The sequence below is a fragment of the Phalangium opilio genome, unplaced genomic scaffold, assembly GCF_054372755.1.
Source record: "Phalangium opilio isolate 3A_F unplaced genomic scaffold, DU_Popi_V2 ptg000041l_1, whole genome shotgun sequence".
Taxonomy (NCBI): Eukaryota; Metazoa; Arthropoda; class Arachnida; order Opiliones; family Phalangiidae; genus Phalangium; species Phalangium opilio.
Window position 1 is genome coordinate 2,733,153 of NW_028324165.1, and position 16,455 is coordinate 2,749,607.

At 36.5% G+C, this 16,455-nt stretch overlaps 1 protein-coding gene and 1 non-coding gene across 2 annotated transcripts; both read right to left on the reverse strand.

Moving 5' to 3' along the window:
* Positions 1 to 1,662: 1,662 nt before the first annotated feature.
* LOC149679341 (uncharacterized) lies at positions 1,663 to 12,315 on the reverse strand. Its single transcript, XM_089835778.1, has 4 exons — positions 11,521 to 12,315; positions 8,485 to 9,604; positions 3,778 to 4,019; positions 1,663 to 2,519 (listed from the first exon to the last, which is right to left on the reverse strand). The coding sequence occupies exons 1-4, from the start codon at positions 12,170 to 12,172 to the stop codon at positions 1,990 to 1,992; spliced, it is 2,544 nt and encodes an 847-aa protein (XP_089691904.1). The 5' UTR covers positions 12,173 to 12,315; the 3' UTR covers positions 1,663 to 1,989.
* TRNAV-UAC (transfer RNA valine (anticodon UAC)) lies at positions 6,328 to 6,400 on the reverse strand. The gene has a single exon. It is a non-coding gene; the product is annotated as a tRNA-Val (tRNA).
* Positions 12,316 to 16,455: the final 4,140 nt, after the last annotated feature.

The window sequence follows — 16,455 nt, forward strand, 5'->3', positions numbered from 1 at the left end:
AGATTGATTTTATAAACATGGGCTTCTTAGTCATTCTTTTGTAGCATGTCAAAGAAAAGAGGTCAATGGATAAAGGGCGGGCGTGATATCTAATGGATGTGCAACTCCCTGTACTAAAAAGTAGACAAGTTGATACTAGCCACGCCTGACTAAAAGCGCTGGAAAGCCTTGCCCTTGCGTGATAAATTAAAAGTACTCGAGCCCACTCATCAAGCGCTCAACGAAGCAAGCTGCTCGCATTAGAGGCAACACTAGTAGGCGGGATGTTGCTTTGCTTCTTGGCGCGAGGGAAGTACGCTGAAAAGGAGACTTCCCACCTGTGTGTTGGTTTCTCTTCAAGTAAACAATGGAATGGTCTATTCATATACTAAATCTTTAATACAGTCCTGCACCGCTCAAAAACTTTTCATTTGTTAATATCTCATAGGAAAAACAAGACGGCCCAAGGGCTCGTAATAGTAGCCACATCATACGAGTGAATAGCCCCTCTATACCCTACCCTAATGAGTGGATAACCCCTCTATACCATACCATAATGAGTGAATAGCGCTATCTTTTACAATGCTTAAATGATTTAGATTTACTGTACATGAAAATCAGAGTGAATAGCCCCTCAATGCCCTACCCTAAACAGTGATAACCGTAATACGGTAGAGCCTCAGCCAGTCAAGGCCGGCGCCCGCGGGAAGGGGAAATAAAACAAGCTATACCTTTCTTTCCACTTACCTTTAAAAAATTTAGATTATTAATGGTTATTTTAAGAATAAAAGTCGCCACTTCCTCTTTAATGAAGTCTGCTGGAGTATACGACCCCAAAGATACAAATTCAGAAGTATCCGACCCGAAAGATACAAATTCAGCTAGCTAGCTAATTGGACCAAGTCATCTTGCGACTTATTTCCACTTATCTACCGCCTTTACAATGCATAGAGGGGTGGTGGCTAGCCCCTATGCCACAGCTAATTCAGAAGTATCCGACCCCAAAGATACAAATTCAGAAGTATCCGACCCGAAAGATACCAATTCAGAAGTATCCGACCCGAAAGATACCAATTCACTAGTATCCGACCCGAAAGATACCAATGCAGAAACCCCAAAGATACAAATTCAGAAAATATTAAGAAAAGAAACATAAAGACCAAAAGACACAAATTCAGAAGTATCCGACCCCAAAAATACATAAGTATCCGACCCCAGAAATAACTAGGGCCCTCCGTCATTCCCGACCCTTTATTGTCAAGCCTTCGTGGTATAGTGGTAGAGTGTCTTACTGCTGCGTGAACGACCCGGGTTCGAATCACGGCTGCGAACAAAAACAATTTTAATGAAAATAAAATCTCTAACCAAGCTCAGTTACCCCTATGGGTGGTTTGAGGTACTATCGAATTCCTTTTAAGCTAAAATCTAACGATAACGAAGCGACAACCCCGGCCACTACTACTACTACTACTACTACGACGGCTCGGGTCAAACTAAGAGCCTCATCGTATACTACGATGTGGATAAAAAGCGGCACTTCAATTGAATTACCATCTGAAAATTGATATTCTTTAAATAGATTTTATGAACTTTAATATTCTTTTGGATATTAAATGCTTGTACAACTAACTTTCTTTCAATAAATGAAATGGGTCGAAGTTACAAACTCAAACAATTAAAATCCACTTATAATAAAATCAGAGTATTAAGTAAAAAATTAAAATTGTTAAAAATTTAGTACTATTAACTTATAATGAAGATTATACATTAGCATCCTTCACTACTGTTTCTTAATAGTTTTCATTTAGAATTCTTTTGAAAATTTAGTTATGGTAAAATCACACTGATCACATTAGAAGGGTTTTTCTCTACTGTGAACGCGTTGACGGGTCTGATAAATCTACTGTTTAAGCTCACCTAAAATCACAATGATCAAATACGAAGTTTTTCACCACCATGAATTCGTTGATGTTTGATCAATAAACAGTTCCACGCGCTAACGTAGTCACCTCACTGATCACATTTGAATGGTTTTCCCCCACTGTGAATGCGTTGATATTTGATCAAACCACTCATTTGCGTAAATCTATATCCACACTGATCACATTTGAATGGTGTTTCCCCAGTGTGAATGCGTTGATGTGTAATCAAATTGCATTTCAGCGTGCAGGCATAATCACACTGATCACATTTGAATGGTTTTTCCCCAGTGTGAAAGCGTTGATGTCTGGTCAAATTACTCTTCCGCTTACATGCATAGTCACACTGATCACATTTGAATGGCTTTTCCTCACTGTGAATGTGTTGATGTCTGATCAACCTACTCTTGTGCGAACATTTATTTTCACACTGATCACATTTGAATGGTTTTTCCCGACTGTGAATAAGTTGATGTGTGATCAAAAGACCATTCTCTTTGCTGGAAAAGTCACACTCATCACATTTGAAAATCTTTTCAACGTTATTCTTTCGCATTTGACATTCTTGATCATTTTTAGAATATTTGCATGGAGTTGAAATTTCATTCTTGGTATTTTCTACTGAAAGAAAATTAACCCATCATTATAAGTTTAAATCGAAGTTAGCACAAAAAACTGAACCCTCTGTTAATCTGTGTCTACTTGATACAAATTTTCCAGATAATATAGCGTTCGGTTTGTTTCCGAAGTTTTAGCGAATTTCATTTCAGTAAACTTGAAGAAGTTTAATTAACATGATAATGATAGTTGCAGGGAGCCATGTGAGACAAAATGTGTTTTTACAGGAAAATATAGGACTAAAAATGCTCATTACTTTGGTTAATTTAAAACTATATAGAAAAATCTCAAAAAATAACAAATTGGATTTTACTTTGAAAAGACAAATTTAAATATAATTTAATATTTAAAAAATCCTGAGGAAGCGAATGGAGCTCCGCAATTTCGGTGTCTAGCCAAATGGAATCTCGATAACGGAGCTAAATTTTGATAAACTTGATGCAGAAAACCTCCTAACATTAGGATATTATATGTTAATACGAGATTTTATGGGAATTGTAGAACCGCTAGGTTCTCTGTAGTTGGACGCTGGTCAGTGTTATTTAATACCCCAAATAGAGTTAATTAAATATAACAAATAGTTTTTGAAATTGGCATAATAGCAATTAAAATTTATTTAGTGACGCAGAAACTGAAAATGTAAATCAATTTGTGCCATAGAAGCGCATCGCTTCCATTTTAAATGCCAACGACTAGGTCCTTTCATTAAACAACAATTGAAAGTTTTTTATAGAAGGTGCCAAAAACTACGATGATTATAAAAACAAGGTAAAAAGATAATTTAATATTTGGTACTAGAGTTAGCACCTGCTACTTTATGAGCCTATTCACCGCTTGTTCCCCGTGCTTCGGTTGGAAAGATAATCATACGTAGAGGGGGTCAACACTATTTTTGTATAAAGGAGGGCTTCTCATATTACACGGCACAAACAAGTTTCAACGAATTGTACTTTTAGTTTTTATCTATATACTTTTGATTTAAGGTTGTTTTTCCATCTGATCATGCATAAAAGATGATGAACGGTATAAAAATACTCTTCGGACGATATTTTCAGATGGAAAATCGTCGGCTATTGCAAGATATCCCTGACCAGTTTGGGCCCAACAACACTTGGCTACGGAGATACGGACACCAAACTTTACCAGCGTCAGTGGATATACTGCTCAGGCCATCTCAGGCTTATTTTCAAACACGGTAGCAGTATGACTCGGGCTATTCTCTCTCTAGGTACTCACACTATTTGAGAATAAAATTACTTACCAATTTTCGAACTAGCAGACGAATAGTTTGACGTGAAAGGTTCAAGGGCATCTAAGTTGGCCACTGAAGTATCGTTTTCAAGTTCAAGCTGTATAACCGGTAAGTCGCTTTCCAGATCAACCGGGATCAGTTCAGGTGAACCGCAGCTAGGTTCAATATCTCCATTTTCAAGAAGCTTATTTTTAGATTCCTGTGCTTCTAGTTTTTCAAACAAAGAGTCTATAATTGAATCGATCGCCATATTTTTTCAAGGGACAATTCCAAATGTTTTTGACTTAGACATTCAGTTGAGGAACTGACACTTTCCTGGACTGCGATTTAATATCTCGATTTTCTCTCTTTGTCAAGGACCTTTGACACGGAAAATTTTAATATAGTAAAAATAAATGTAAATCAAGATTTAGCATTGATAAGTTTTGTACAACGGAATTCTAAGTCGAAGCTTAAAAAATGTACTTTGTTAATAATTATGTTATCATAAATTTTAAAGTTATTTATGATCATGGTTAAGTGATTTTTTACCTATTCTTCTGCTAACTATAAGACCAATCTGGATGGTGAAACACCCAGGAAATATCTCAGAGTGATTTTAAAATTACAATTATGTTGAGATTTTATGGACAATTTGAAATACATATTTTCCAGGCATCTAGGATTCCTACCATTAATAGAAGGAGATCAGGCGACTAAGAGCGTAAAATCGTCTGCTATTTTACACTCTAAGTCGCCTGGTCTCCTTGTTTTAATGGTAGCAAATCTCCATTCCTGTAAACTATGCATATGCACCTCCGGCCAATCGCGTAACGCCCTGCCTTCTTGATAACAAAATTCTCGTGGCACGCTCCATGCCGAATTAAATTTAGCGCGAGATTTGATAAAATTGCTCGAGACGTAGAGCGTGCAATGGCAATTTTGATAATCCACCTCTGATAACAGTCGGAGGTGCTTATTTAAAACTATCCATAAAACCTCAACCTAATATATAAAAACGTCTTGGTTTGGACCAAGGCCGAAAAAACAAACGATATGTTTGAGGTTTATCAATTGACTGAAGTTTCAGATATTGAAATTTTTTCTAGTTATTTTTATACACTCAATCCTTAATCAATATTTAATTCAATCAACTGATTTTACTGTTAATCGACCTAGTCCCTCTAAATTAATTGAAAAAATTACATATCTACGCTTTTTCAAGAACAATTACATTTTCCGAAAACATTCTATCGTGAAATTAATTTATCATGTTGAGGATACAGTATTGAATATTTGAAATGTTCTACTGGATGTCTAAAACAAGCAAGCGAACTTTGGCATAACTCGAATGGAAAATGTAAATATTTGATCGTGGATGCCAAACAAGGGTGTTGCGCGAATTTATACATTTAATTTCGTATATCGAAATGCTACATTTCAATTGTCGCCTCTTTGATGGTAAAGTTGCACTGGAACTTCCTTTTCCGTACTTAAGAATTTCTTGGTCATAACTCAGTCTATGGTAATATTGGCTGAGTGTGTTGCGACGGCTCAGATGACCCATACACTGAAACCACTGGTGATTATAAAATGCCATATATTGGGAAAATAGAGGAAGGGAGGGGGTGTCGGAGTTAAATGTGACCTTCTTGGCATAACTAGTAATGAATGATTTGTTTAACCATATTATTTCCGCGGGAAATGAATATAACAAGTCTGAGAAGTATTTCTGTTTATGTGATCTTTACCCTTTACCACACAGGATAAACTTTGTTGCTTTGTCTTAAGTAGACGACATTCACTCTAAACGACAGTCTTATCAACAACTTAAAACAGATTTAAACTTCTTTTGGTGCAAACTTGAAAATTTGTCAAGGCAGCAACAATTAAAACTATGTCGGTCAAGATGCTCACAAGTTAGTGAGTATCGACACGAAATCCCTTCAAAATAATTAATTTCATGATAAAATGTTTTCGGAAAATGTAATTGTTCTTGAAAAAGCGTAGATATGTAATTTTTTCAATTAATTTAGAGGGACTAGGTCGATTAACAGTAAAATCAGTTGATTGAATTAAATATTGATTAAGGATTGAGTGTATAAAAATAACTAGAAAAAATTTCAATATCTGAAACTTCAGTCAATTGATAAACCTCAAACATATCGTTTGTTTTTTCGGCCTTGGTCCAAACCAAGACGTTTTTATATAATATCTGTCGCTTCAGTCTTAATGTAATTAAATTTTGAGTAATTATGTTTTCTTTACCGCTTATTATTATGTCCAATTACGATGGTCAAAACATGTATCTAGCAGGGCCCAAACGTTGCACCTTCCGCGTGTTAGGCGGACGAGATAACCACTACACTACACATACCTGGTAATACTGAGATTCCTAAGAGATCTAGCTTATTATTATGTCCAATCACGATGGTCAAAACATGTATCTACCAGGGCTCGAACCCGGGACCTTCCGCGTGTAAAGCGGACGTGATAACCACTACACAATGAATACTTGGTTATTTTGAGTTTTCGAAGAGATCTAGCTTATTATTGTGTCCAATAACGATAGTCAAGTCATGTATCTACCAGGGCTCGAACCTGGGACCTTCCGAGTGTAAAGCGGATGTGATAACCACTACACCATAGATACTTGGTTATTTTGAGTTTTCGAAGAGCTCTAGCATTATTATTATGTCCAATCACGATGGTCGAAACAAGTACTTCTGTAATTAACTAAAATTAACATACTTAGACTTAATTGTTTCTGAATTAGACTAGCCGATCGCACACCCTGAATACTTAATTGTTAAATTAAGAGTATTCCGAAAAGTAACTTCGCTCTAGTTTTTCAGTTAGAGGTGGTTAAATATCACGAAAAACCCCTTGTTAATCTCCATAGGAAAATTGGTAAAAGCATGTGAATTTTGATTTAACGTTACAAAAGAGTATCAAGTCATATCTACAAGGGCCTACCGGCCCTGTAGAATTTGAATTTTAAAATCATTCGGAGACTGTATTTCCTGAATGTTTCATTATGCAGCCTGGTCTTACAATTAGTAGAAGAATCGACAAAAAATCGCTTGATTTTCCTTTTCACCCTGCTTTTAACAGAAGCTTCCGAGCACGTGGGTGGCAGTTGGAAAAGAGCCACGAGCTCGAAAGTTTCTGTTAAATGTTTTGAACTTTTATTATAAAGATTTAACCTGGGTATTTCTTCAATTTTTGATTAAACTCTATAAAAATAATGTTATCAGTTATCGCTTACACTGTTATGATTATTTTCCTCTTTGAAGAAGTAGTTCCCCCTTTCATTTACCGTTATCTCTAGCAGACAGTTTTAGTTTTTCGACCCCAGCGCCTGGGGCGTCCCATAGCCAACTCGATCATGCGCTCGCGGACACAAGCTGCGACTGCGAGCACTGAGCATGGCACTGAGTGCTCGCAGTCGCAGCGGCTACCCGGCTAGTTCCATTTTCCTACGAGAGCTAGCTGCTTCCGACTAACTTTCGTGAGTGTACAGCATATTTGGTGGTTAGAATTAGCCCCCGAATCCCCGATGGTGACTGTCATTTTTCAATTAACCCAAGATTTAGTAATATTATCCAAAAAATGATAATTAGCTTGTTATGTATCGGTCACGCGGTGGCGCTAAAGAAATAGCGTCCGCCTAAAGCGAACAACGGATAGTTTTCAAATTCTATGTAACGATGCTTTAATAGTGGTTGATCATAAAACTCAGATGTCACGGATCCAGAATAGTATGTTCTTACCAGTCTATAGAAGAACTCAATCAAATCAGTTTTAAAATTTCCCAATAGTGTTACCGATATAAACCAGGCAGCTCGGTCAAATTCGGAAAAAATAAACATAAACAAAGAAACAACTTTCGAAAATATATTTAGATTAAAATTTGATCACTGAAACGGTCCTAAGACAATATACGGAATGCAAACGTATCCTAATGAACGCATAATAAAATATACGTGACAATATGAACAAACAGTAAAATTCAGCCATTAAACCTCTATACGTGATAAACCTAATAAATACTGAAAACACAACAAGCCTGATTTCAACGGTAAAGTCAGGGTTAGCGACAATTTTCCTGTCTCTGTTGAAACCATCCAGTACATGAGCTGATGACAAAGTTAAAGTAATTAAAGACGCAAATGACGATCCAAGACATTTAGCAAGAACTACATCAAAACCTGAAGAAACTTCCTACAATTTATATGCTAATGAAAGCTCCGAGGGGACTGATAACGGAAATGGAAATCGCTCGAAAGAAAACACCTCAAACGTTTGGAAACAAGTTTGGAACAATTCGAAAAACGTATCCAAAATTTATTATGGCTTATTTTTGCATCGTCTATGTGAATATTATTACATTTAATATAAAATTAGGTATGAAAATGGCGGTGTTACAATTGGGTATTGTGCCCCAAGAGTCTTGTCTCTGAAAATGAGCGGCGCTTCCGTTAATACAATTTCTAATGGAGAAATTTAATGGATTGTTACATACACAGTGTCGGCCCATTCATTAAACAAGCCGATGAAATATGGTTATAGTCCTACACATTTAAAATGTAAATCCATCCATTCATGTGACTTCTAAGTTTATGTACTATCAAATGACACTTCTGTCTGCATATACATAGTCCCACCGATCACACTTGAGGCGTTTTTCACCATTGTATCATCAAAATACTCAAACGATTACTAGCATATTCGCACTAATTAAATTCTGAGGGGTTTTCACCACTGTGAATAAATTGATGTCTGATAAAATTATTCTTCCACGCACTTGCATAGTCACACTGATCACATTTGAAGGGTTTTTCACCACTGTGAATATGTTGATGTGCGATCAAACTAATCTTCCACGTACTTGCATAGTCACACTGATCACATTTGAAGGGTTTTTCACCACTGTGAATGCGTTGATGTGTGATCAAATTATTCTTCTGCGTGCTTGCATAGTCACACTGATCACATTTGAAGGGTTTTTCACCACTGTGAATATGTTGATGTGCGATCAAACTAATCTTCCACGTACTTCCATAGTCACACTGATCACATTTGAAGGGTTTTTCACCCCTGTGAATGCGTTGATGTGTGATCAAATTATTCTTCTGCGTGCTTGCATAATCACACTGATCACATTTAAAGGGTTTTTCACCACTGTGAATATGTTGATGTGCGATCAAACTAATCTTCCACGTACTTGCATAGTCACACTGATCACATTTGAAGGGTTTTTCACCACTGTGAATGCGTTGATGTGTGATCAAATTATTCTTCTGCGTGCTTGCATAGTCACACTGATCACATATGAAGGGTTTTTCACCACTGTGAATATGTTGATGTGCGATCAAACTAATCTTCCACGTACTTCCATAGTCACACTGATCACATTTGAAGGGTTTTTCACCCCTGTGAATGCGTTGATGTGTGATCAAATTATTCTTCTGCGTGCTTGCATAATCACACTGATCACATTTAAAGGGTTTTTCACGGCTATGAACGCGTAGATGTATTTTTAAATCATAGTTCCGAGTACTTGCAAAGTCACACTGATCACATTTGAAGGGTTTTTCACCACTGTGAATGCGTTGATGTGCGATGAAATGAACCTTCTGCGTGCTTGCATAGTCACACTGATCACATTTGAAGGGTTTTTCACCACTGTGAATATGTTGATGTGCGATCAAACTAATCTTCTGGGTACATTTATAGTCGCACCGATCACATTTGAAGGGTTTTTCTTCGTTACCCTTTTTAATGTGACGTTGTGGACCCCTTTTAAATTCAGCAGAATATTTGATCCGAGTTGAACGTTTCTTCCTGAATTTCCCTACACGAATTTATTAATGAAATATAAAAACGACACATACATCATTAACAATATAGTATCAAAAATACAGTAACATTCAAGCGCATTACGAAAACTCATTGTTTTTTTATTAAAGTATGAGTAAACAACCTAATAAACAATAAGTTGGGAAACCACAATAGACATCTACGAGTCGAGACGTTGTTCTTAATTAAATATGATTTATATTGATTACTTTTATCGTCAGTAATTTAGCTTAATATTAGTTTAGTCATTCTAAGAAACGTTATTCCTAAAATCATTTTAAACATAGCTATTGTTGACGTTTGAATTCAAGCGTATGCCTCTTTAACAGTTTTTGGAAATTTAGGGTATATAAGGCGATTGATTCACAATAAATAATATGAAAACCCGCAATTGCGTGAAACTTTGGTGGAAGCCCTGTCATTAGGAGTCTAGACATTTCTCGTAGGTGATCGCCGCGTACATCTTTACCCTAACAACGATAATAGAACTGTGAACGAGTTCCGGATATAGCATATACGTTTGCTCCGATTTGTAAATTGAGAACGCGGTGACAGACACGTCCAGTGTAATACCTCTCCGTGACGACATCGTCAAACGGAGAGGTAAAAAGGGGATGAACATAAATTGAATTGAGAAACCTAGGCTCGAAAGGACGTAGTTTCAAATTCAACGGATGTTCGGAGAATCAAATGCTAGCTGATTCTGCGTGCAGACAAGCTACCATTTTCTTTCGTTCTGGCACCCACTCTCTGTTGTCACATATAGTTTTCACTTTGTTTCTCTGCCTAGAAAAAGGCACCCTGAGTGCAACTACATCTCCTTCTTCTACTTCTGATAGTACGTTGTCTTCGTAAAACTCACCGAATATTTTCCCTAAGCCTAACTCAAAGCGAGATAAATGTAGAAGGGCAGCTATTTACTCTCAGATTAAAACTCATGCAAGAGGGGTTACTCGAAACGAAACCCTGTCGATATCTAGTTCGACAACTTGTCGATACTCGACAACTTCTGACAGAATACCATTTTTCTGATTTTCGAGACCGAGAGAGATGTCGATCGACAACTCTCTTTCAATGCTTACAGAATAGGCACCCTGGTATTGTTAAGTAAAAGTCGTACCTGATTGATACTCAATGCCCCGGCCTAACCGTCCCCGCGTAAACGTTGCAAGGACGTTAAAGAAATTGTTTTAATCCGCGGACATCTTGAAAAATGGCGGCTAGAAATGTGAAGTTTCTTAGTGTAATTTGTAAATGCATTGATTTTCATCAAATTAATTTCTTCCGTGCTTCCAAGGGAACACAAATCTCATTTGAGGGGTTTTTCTGGTTCGCGTTTTAATGGGACGTTATAAATTTCATCCTTACTAAGTTTCATACTGAATTAATTTAGCCGGGATGAAGAAAAACATTTCACGGTAGAATTAACGATGTACTCATCTCATAAAGTTTGCAAAAAAAGGCATTAAATAGTAGAATTGTGTAGACGCACTTGAAAAGAATAGAATGTCAAGTTGTACGAACAAGCAATGTTGAAGAAAAGTCAGGGCTTTGATCACGTGAATCAGCGTACGCTTCAATACAGCAGTATAACTACACTAAAGTGCGCAACTATATGGCGTCAAGCCAGTGTTATTAAGTGTCTACAACCACAACGATTGAAAATAAGCATCGCTTAGGGGGCTTTCGACCCAAGACTAGTTTTCCTCTAAGTTTAAAGCGGAATTACGTCCAAAAGCAGGGAGGCCGTGTCTCCATCATTCGCGTTTTTCGGAGGGTGAAAAAAATACATTCGGATTGCATTACGAGCAGTTAAATGAAATACGCGACTAGAGAAGGCGGAAATAGTGGTTTAGAAATATGACTTCTCAATCTAGGTACTCAAGACTATTAAAGAATGAAATGACTTACCTGCAATTTTCGAACGAGGCGATGAGGTTTTACCCCCTGGATTCTTTGGAGCGACATCTTCAAATATCTCCGTGTTGGACACCGAACTATTATGTTGAACTGCAATTGGAACTTCGGGCAAATCGCTTTCCATAGAGACGGGGGTCAATTCTGATAGTTCAATTGGGTTGCGTTCTACTTCAGGAACAAACACTGGCACACTCAATGAACTCGGATCGACAAACAGCTCCACATTTTGATTTTGTCCATCACTTTTCTTTGCATCTGTCACGGCGATTTCGGATTGGTTTTCATCAAGTTCGTTTTCTGGGGATCCTTCTAATGAATCGCCTTCGACATTTGCATCAAGAGAAAGATCCAAATGTTTTTCGGATTCAACATTCAATTCAGGAACACGAAATTTCTTCGATGGAGTTGAATTATCCTCAGTGTCTCCCTCTGTCGAGAAACTTGGCGATTTACGATAAGAATCGTTAATGGTAATATTGTTTTCAAAAGGTTCTCGTGGAGAATCACTCTCCGTGTTCGTGTCAGGAGTCATTTCGAATGGGTTTTCAACCTTAATTTTTGGTGAAGGCGCACTTTGAGGCAAACTGTCACTGTAGTTCGGTTTAGGGACACACGGATTCGTATTTCGCGTTATAAACCCCATATTTTCAGTTTTTTCAAGGTAGTTTCGGTGTTTGTATTGCCAACCTCAGTAACAGGTGATTCTTGACTAATATTTTCTTTACACAGAATGCCTTGGATATTGACAGCTTGGACACTGTGCATAACAATAGGAAGGGATAACTCCTGGCCATTATTTCCAGAATCATATTCAACGGGTTCAGTTTTCACTAATTCATCATTAGGAAATTGAAGTATTCCACTCTTCTCCTATTTTTAAAACAATTAACAAAAACGCTCATTCTTAAAATAATTAATTTTTCCTTCGATTATGAAAGTAAAGGATCTTGCATACCATCAGATCTTTGATTCTATTTTCCAACCCTTTAATGACCCTTTTAAGCCTTTCAATTTCGTCTATTTGCTTATTTATCGTTAATGATGTTTTCACTCTCTCTTTTCCCAAGTTTGAAATTAAAACATTACACTAAACAAAATGAGATTCCATTACAAAACAATCTTCGGAGTTTCTTTGGCTAAACGTATTTTAAAGGGGCAGGCAAGAAAAAGGGGAAGATAATGACAGGCAAGAAGGGGATCAGCAACAAAGGCCCTCGTCGGGTTTCTTTGTTAACAAAGAAACGAAGGACGTGTTACCAATCCCCTTAGCTTTGTGCCAATCCTGATAGGTGTTTTCACCAATAACCTTAATTAATTAACCCACTCATAGAGCTTGGTTCTATTTTAAGGGACACCTGATTCAACTACTGTCCATTTAAATTTTCTCATATCTCTGTGCTAAAAAAACCCATATGCTTTGAAAAATACCTTGGCTTCCAGTTTCCTAACTCGATCATCTCTAGCTTTTACTTCATTGATTAGATCATCTTTGCTCAAGTGATCATAGTTACATTCTTCCTCGTAGTCCATTTCCTAAAAACAAAGTTTTCGTCATCTTCAGTTTGTCTTAAATAAATAATAATTTCACAAAATACCTCTTTAATCGCCACCCTTTGAAGATTTACTAAACTCATTTCGGAATTTTGAAAAGAGAGTTGGTGAGATTGTAAATCTTCCCTAAAATGAAATAATTTTTCAAACTGAAGGTAAATCAAAAACGGACAAGAAAAGTTTCCCCATACATTGTAGCTTTCGCTATAAAAAGCGATGAAAAACATAGCAATGCTTAAATTGTGACACTTTTGTTCAAGACTAGGGATTTTCTCAAGCACATTTTCTGAATACAACTACAACTAGCTTCGTATAAATTATTTATTCTTAGGGCTGTGCGAGCCTTGATTTTTTGGGTTCGAGCCGAGCCTCGAGCCTTGCTTTTTTCGGTTATCGAGCTTCGAGCCGAGCCTCGAGTTTCTTATCGAGCTTCGAGCCTTAAGCTGCATGTTCAAAATCTGGTTTCGAGCTTTTATCGAGCCTAAAATTTCAATGGCGAGCCTTAACGACTTTCAATTTTAGCTCTTAATTTGGAATGATATTGTTTTACACTTTCAATTACTGGGCCTTAGTAAAGAAAAACCCTATTAATTCGTAAAGATAACAGATAAACTTGTATTTCACTATAATTAAACTTGAATCCTATTATCACTAATCGAAATTACTTACGCGCACTGACAATCGCATTGATAATAACCTAGCGTATTTTTCTATACATAAAAGTAAAATTTAAACTTCAAGAATGATTTTTCATTTTTTTCTTTGCCCAAAAGTGGAAGTAAAACTAACGCCAATCAAATGTGGGCTTACAAAAAAGGTACCACTAGAATAATTTCCTATTTCGCGAGTCACTGCAGCGTCTCAACATTTAATAGTCTGTGTTAGATTGTAATTCTTGACCTTTAACCTAATCTAGAATCTCACAGACCACTGACTGAACCTCGATAACCTTAAGCCTTGGTCTCGAGCTTTTATCGAGCTTTTTTCCGAGGCTCGAAAACTTGTCGAGCCTTTCTAAAGTTGCTTCATGGATGAAGGATGCGCGTATAAAACATTCGACGCTCAACAGGATGTGCAACTCCCTATACTAAAAAGTAGACAACTCGATACTAGCGCCGCCTGGCTATCAGCGCTGGAAACCCTCGCGGGAAAAATAAAAAATACTGGACACGAGAAAAAAACACGCGCTACTGTCGTTTTTTTTCCTTAGCGTCGTCTGCTAGAAGCAAAACAGTGGTTTTTTTTCTCATGTCCAGTATTTTTTATTTTTCCCGCGAGGGTTTCCAGCGCTGGTAGCCAGGCGGCGCTAGTATCGACTTGTCTACTTTTTAGTGTAGGGAGTTGCACATCCTGTACAGCGTCGAATGTTTTTCACGCGCATCCTTCATCCATGGTTGCTTATCGAGCCTCGAGCCGAGTACTTGGCTCGAGACTCGATCGAGCTTTCGAGTCCTATCGAGTACTCGCACAGGCCTATTTATTCTGCTAGCATTTTTTATTTTTTAAACAGCAAGAAAGATCTATTTCTTTTCAAGGAATATAGGTTTGGATCCGTTATGCCTTATTGACATGATCCAAGTTGCATTATAGTCATCACTTACCAGTTTAAACGTTCGACCATATCACGACATTCTTTAACAAATTCCATCATACTATGTACAGTTTTCCTGTTATGATAAAATACGTATCATTTTAATAATAATAAAAAGTATGGCCATAAACAAAGATTTTGTGTTAAAAAGGGCGATTCCCCTCAGTTTAATATACATTCTTACCAGGGCAGGCTTATATAAAAGTTTTTCTTTAACAGTTACTCACACTGTTATGTTTTTGGAGTCTTAATGAGAAAAAGCTTCAACTTTTTTTAAGAGCTTTTCTTGTATATAGATACTCTTTTTAATAATCAATAAAAATACATTAAAGCCTTCAAAGGAGGAGCCGTTACCGTAACAAAGGAATAGAGTAATATCTTTCACATATATGGCAACGTCATAACCCTCTATCTCTTACCTTAGTGATATCCCCCCTTCCGAAGGCAAATAGTATTCTCTAATACAAAGTTGCCTTCAACGAAGGGGATACACAGTTCACTCCCCCTCTCTACCGATATTACTCTATCCAATTTGGCAAACACTATTTTACCCCGAAATTATTTTTGCCGAACTTTTGCCGAATTACCCCAAATTCTAAAATAGTAGAAATCTCCCATGCGTCGTCTGCTAAAACATCCTAAATGACTTCTGGCTTCGCCTTTGGCTTTTCGGGGTAAATTAGTGACCGTTTCGGCACTTTTCGGCACAAAAGAGTGGGGTAAAATATAAAATACGGCCCCCACACTAAAAGTCGCAATTAAATCAAGCAAAAATTCAAATCCATTTCAGAAACTAAATAAGCTTAACTAATCTACCCTCTCTCGCCCCAACGACTATTAAAATAATAAATGTTTCGCAAAGATCAAAAACTCAACTAAACATTGACATTAATGTGAACTGTTTATTGAATCTCAATTTATAAGCTAAATCTACTCTGCCGAACCACAATCCAACGTTAATTTCACTTAATTAAATTTAATTAACGTAAAATTCGACCAAAAACGTACATTTTTGGGACAAAAATTAAAATAACTTTTAATTAAACTACATAATTAAGATTAAAACTAAGCTATAAGCTGGTAAATCCCCTTTTTTCCCATTTAACACTGAAATTAATTTATATTATCTTTATAATAAATTAATATTCAGGAAATTCCAAAGTTTGGGGTAAAATAGGGTTTGTTCGGCAAAATATTATGGGCGTGAAATGAAAAAATATGCCGAGTCTTTGAAGAAGCGCGAAATTCCAAAGTTTGGGATAAAATAGGGTTTTTTCGGCAAGGATTAAATTTTCAATTAAACATTGATATTAATGTGAATAATTTATTCAATCTCAATTTATAAGCTAAATCTACTCTGCCGAACCACAATCCAACGTTAATTTCACTTAATTAAATTTAATTAACGTAAAATTCGACCAAAAACGTACATTTTTGGGACAAAAATTAAAATAACTTTTAATTAAACTACATAATTAAGATTAAAACTAAGCTATAAGCTGGTAAATCCCCTTTTTTCCCATTTAACACTGAAATTAATTTATATTATCTTTATAATACATTAATATTCAGGAAATTCAAAAGTTTGGGGTAAAATAGGGTTTTTTCGGCAAGGATTGAATTTTCAATTAAACATTGATATTAATGTGAATTATTTATTGAATCTAAATTTATAAGCTAAATATACTCTGCCGAACCACAATCCAACGTTAATTTCAACTTAATTAAGTATAATTAATGAGATATTAAAGCAAAACAACCATATTTTCTAAAAAAACACGAAT

Excerpts from the sequence above, each read along its gene's own strand:
- LOC149679341 (XM_089835778.1), bottom strand. The coding sequence starts at position 12,172 with ATGGGGTTTATAACGCGAAATACGAATCCGTGTGTCCCTAAACCGAAC. Across the intron at positions 4,020-8,484 it reads AACCCCTCAGAATTTAATTA|TATGGCGATCGATTCAATTA; the intron begins GTGCGAATATGC and ends CCCTTGAAAAAA. Across the intron at positions 2,520-3,777 it reads GTCTGCTAGTTCGAAAATTG|TAGAAAATACCAAGAATGAA; the intron begins GTAAGTAATTTT and ends ATTTTCTTTCAG.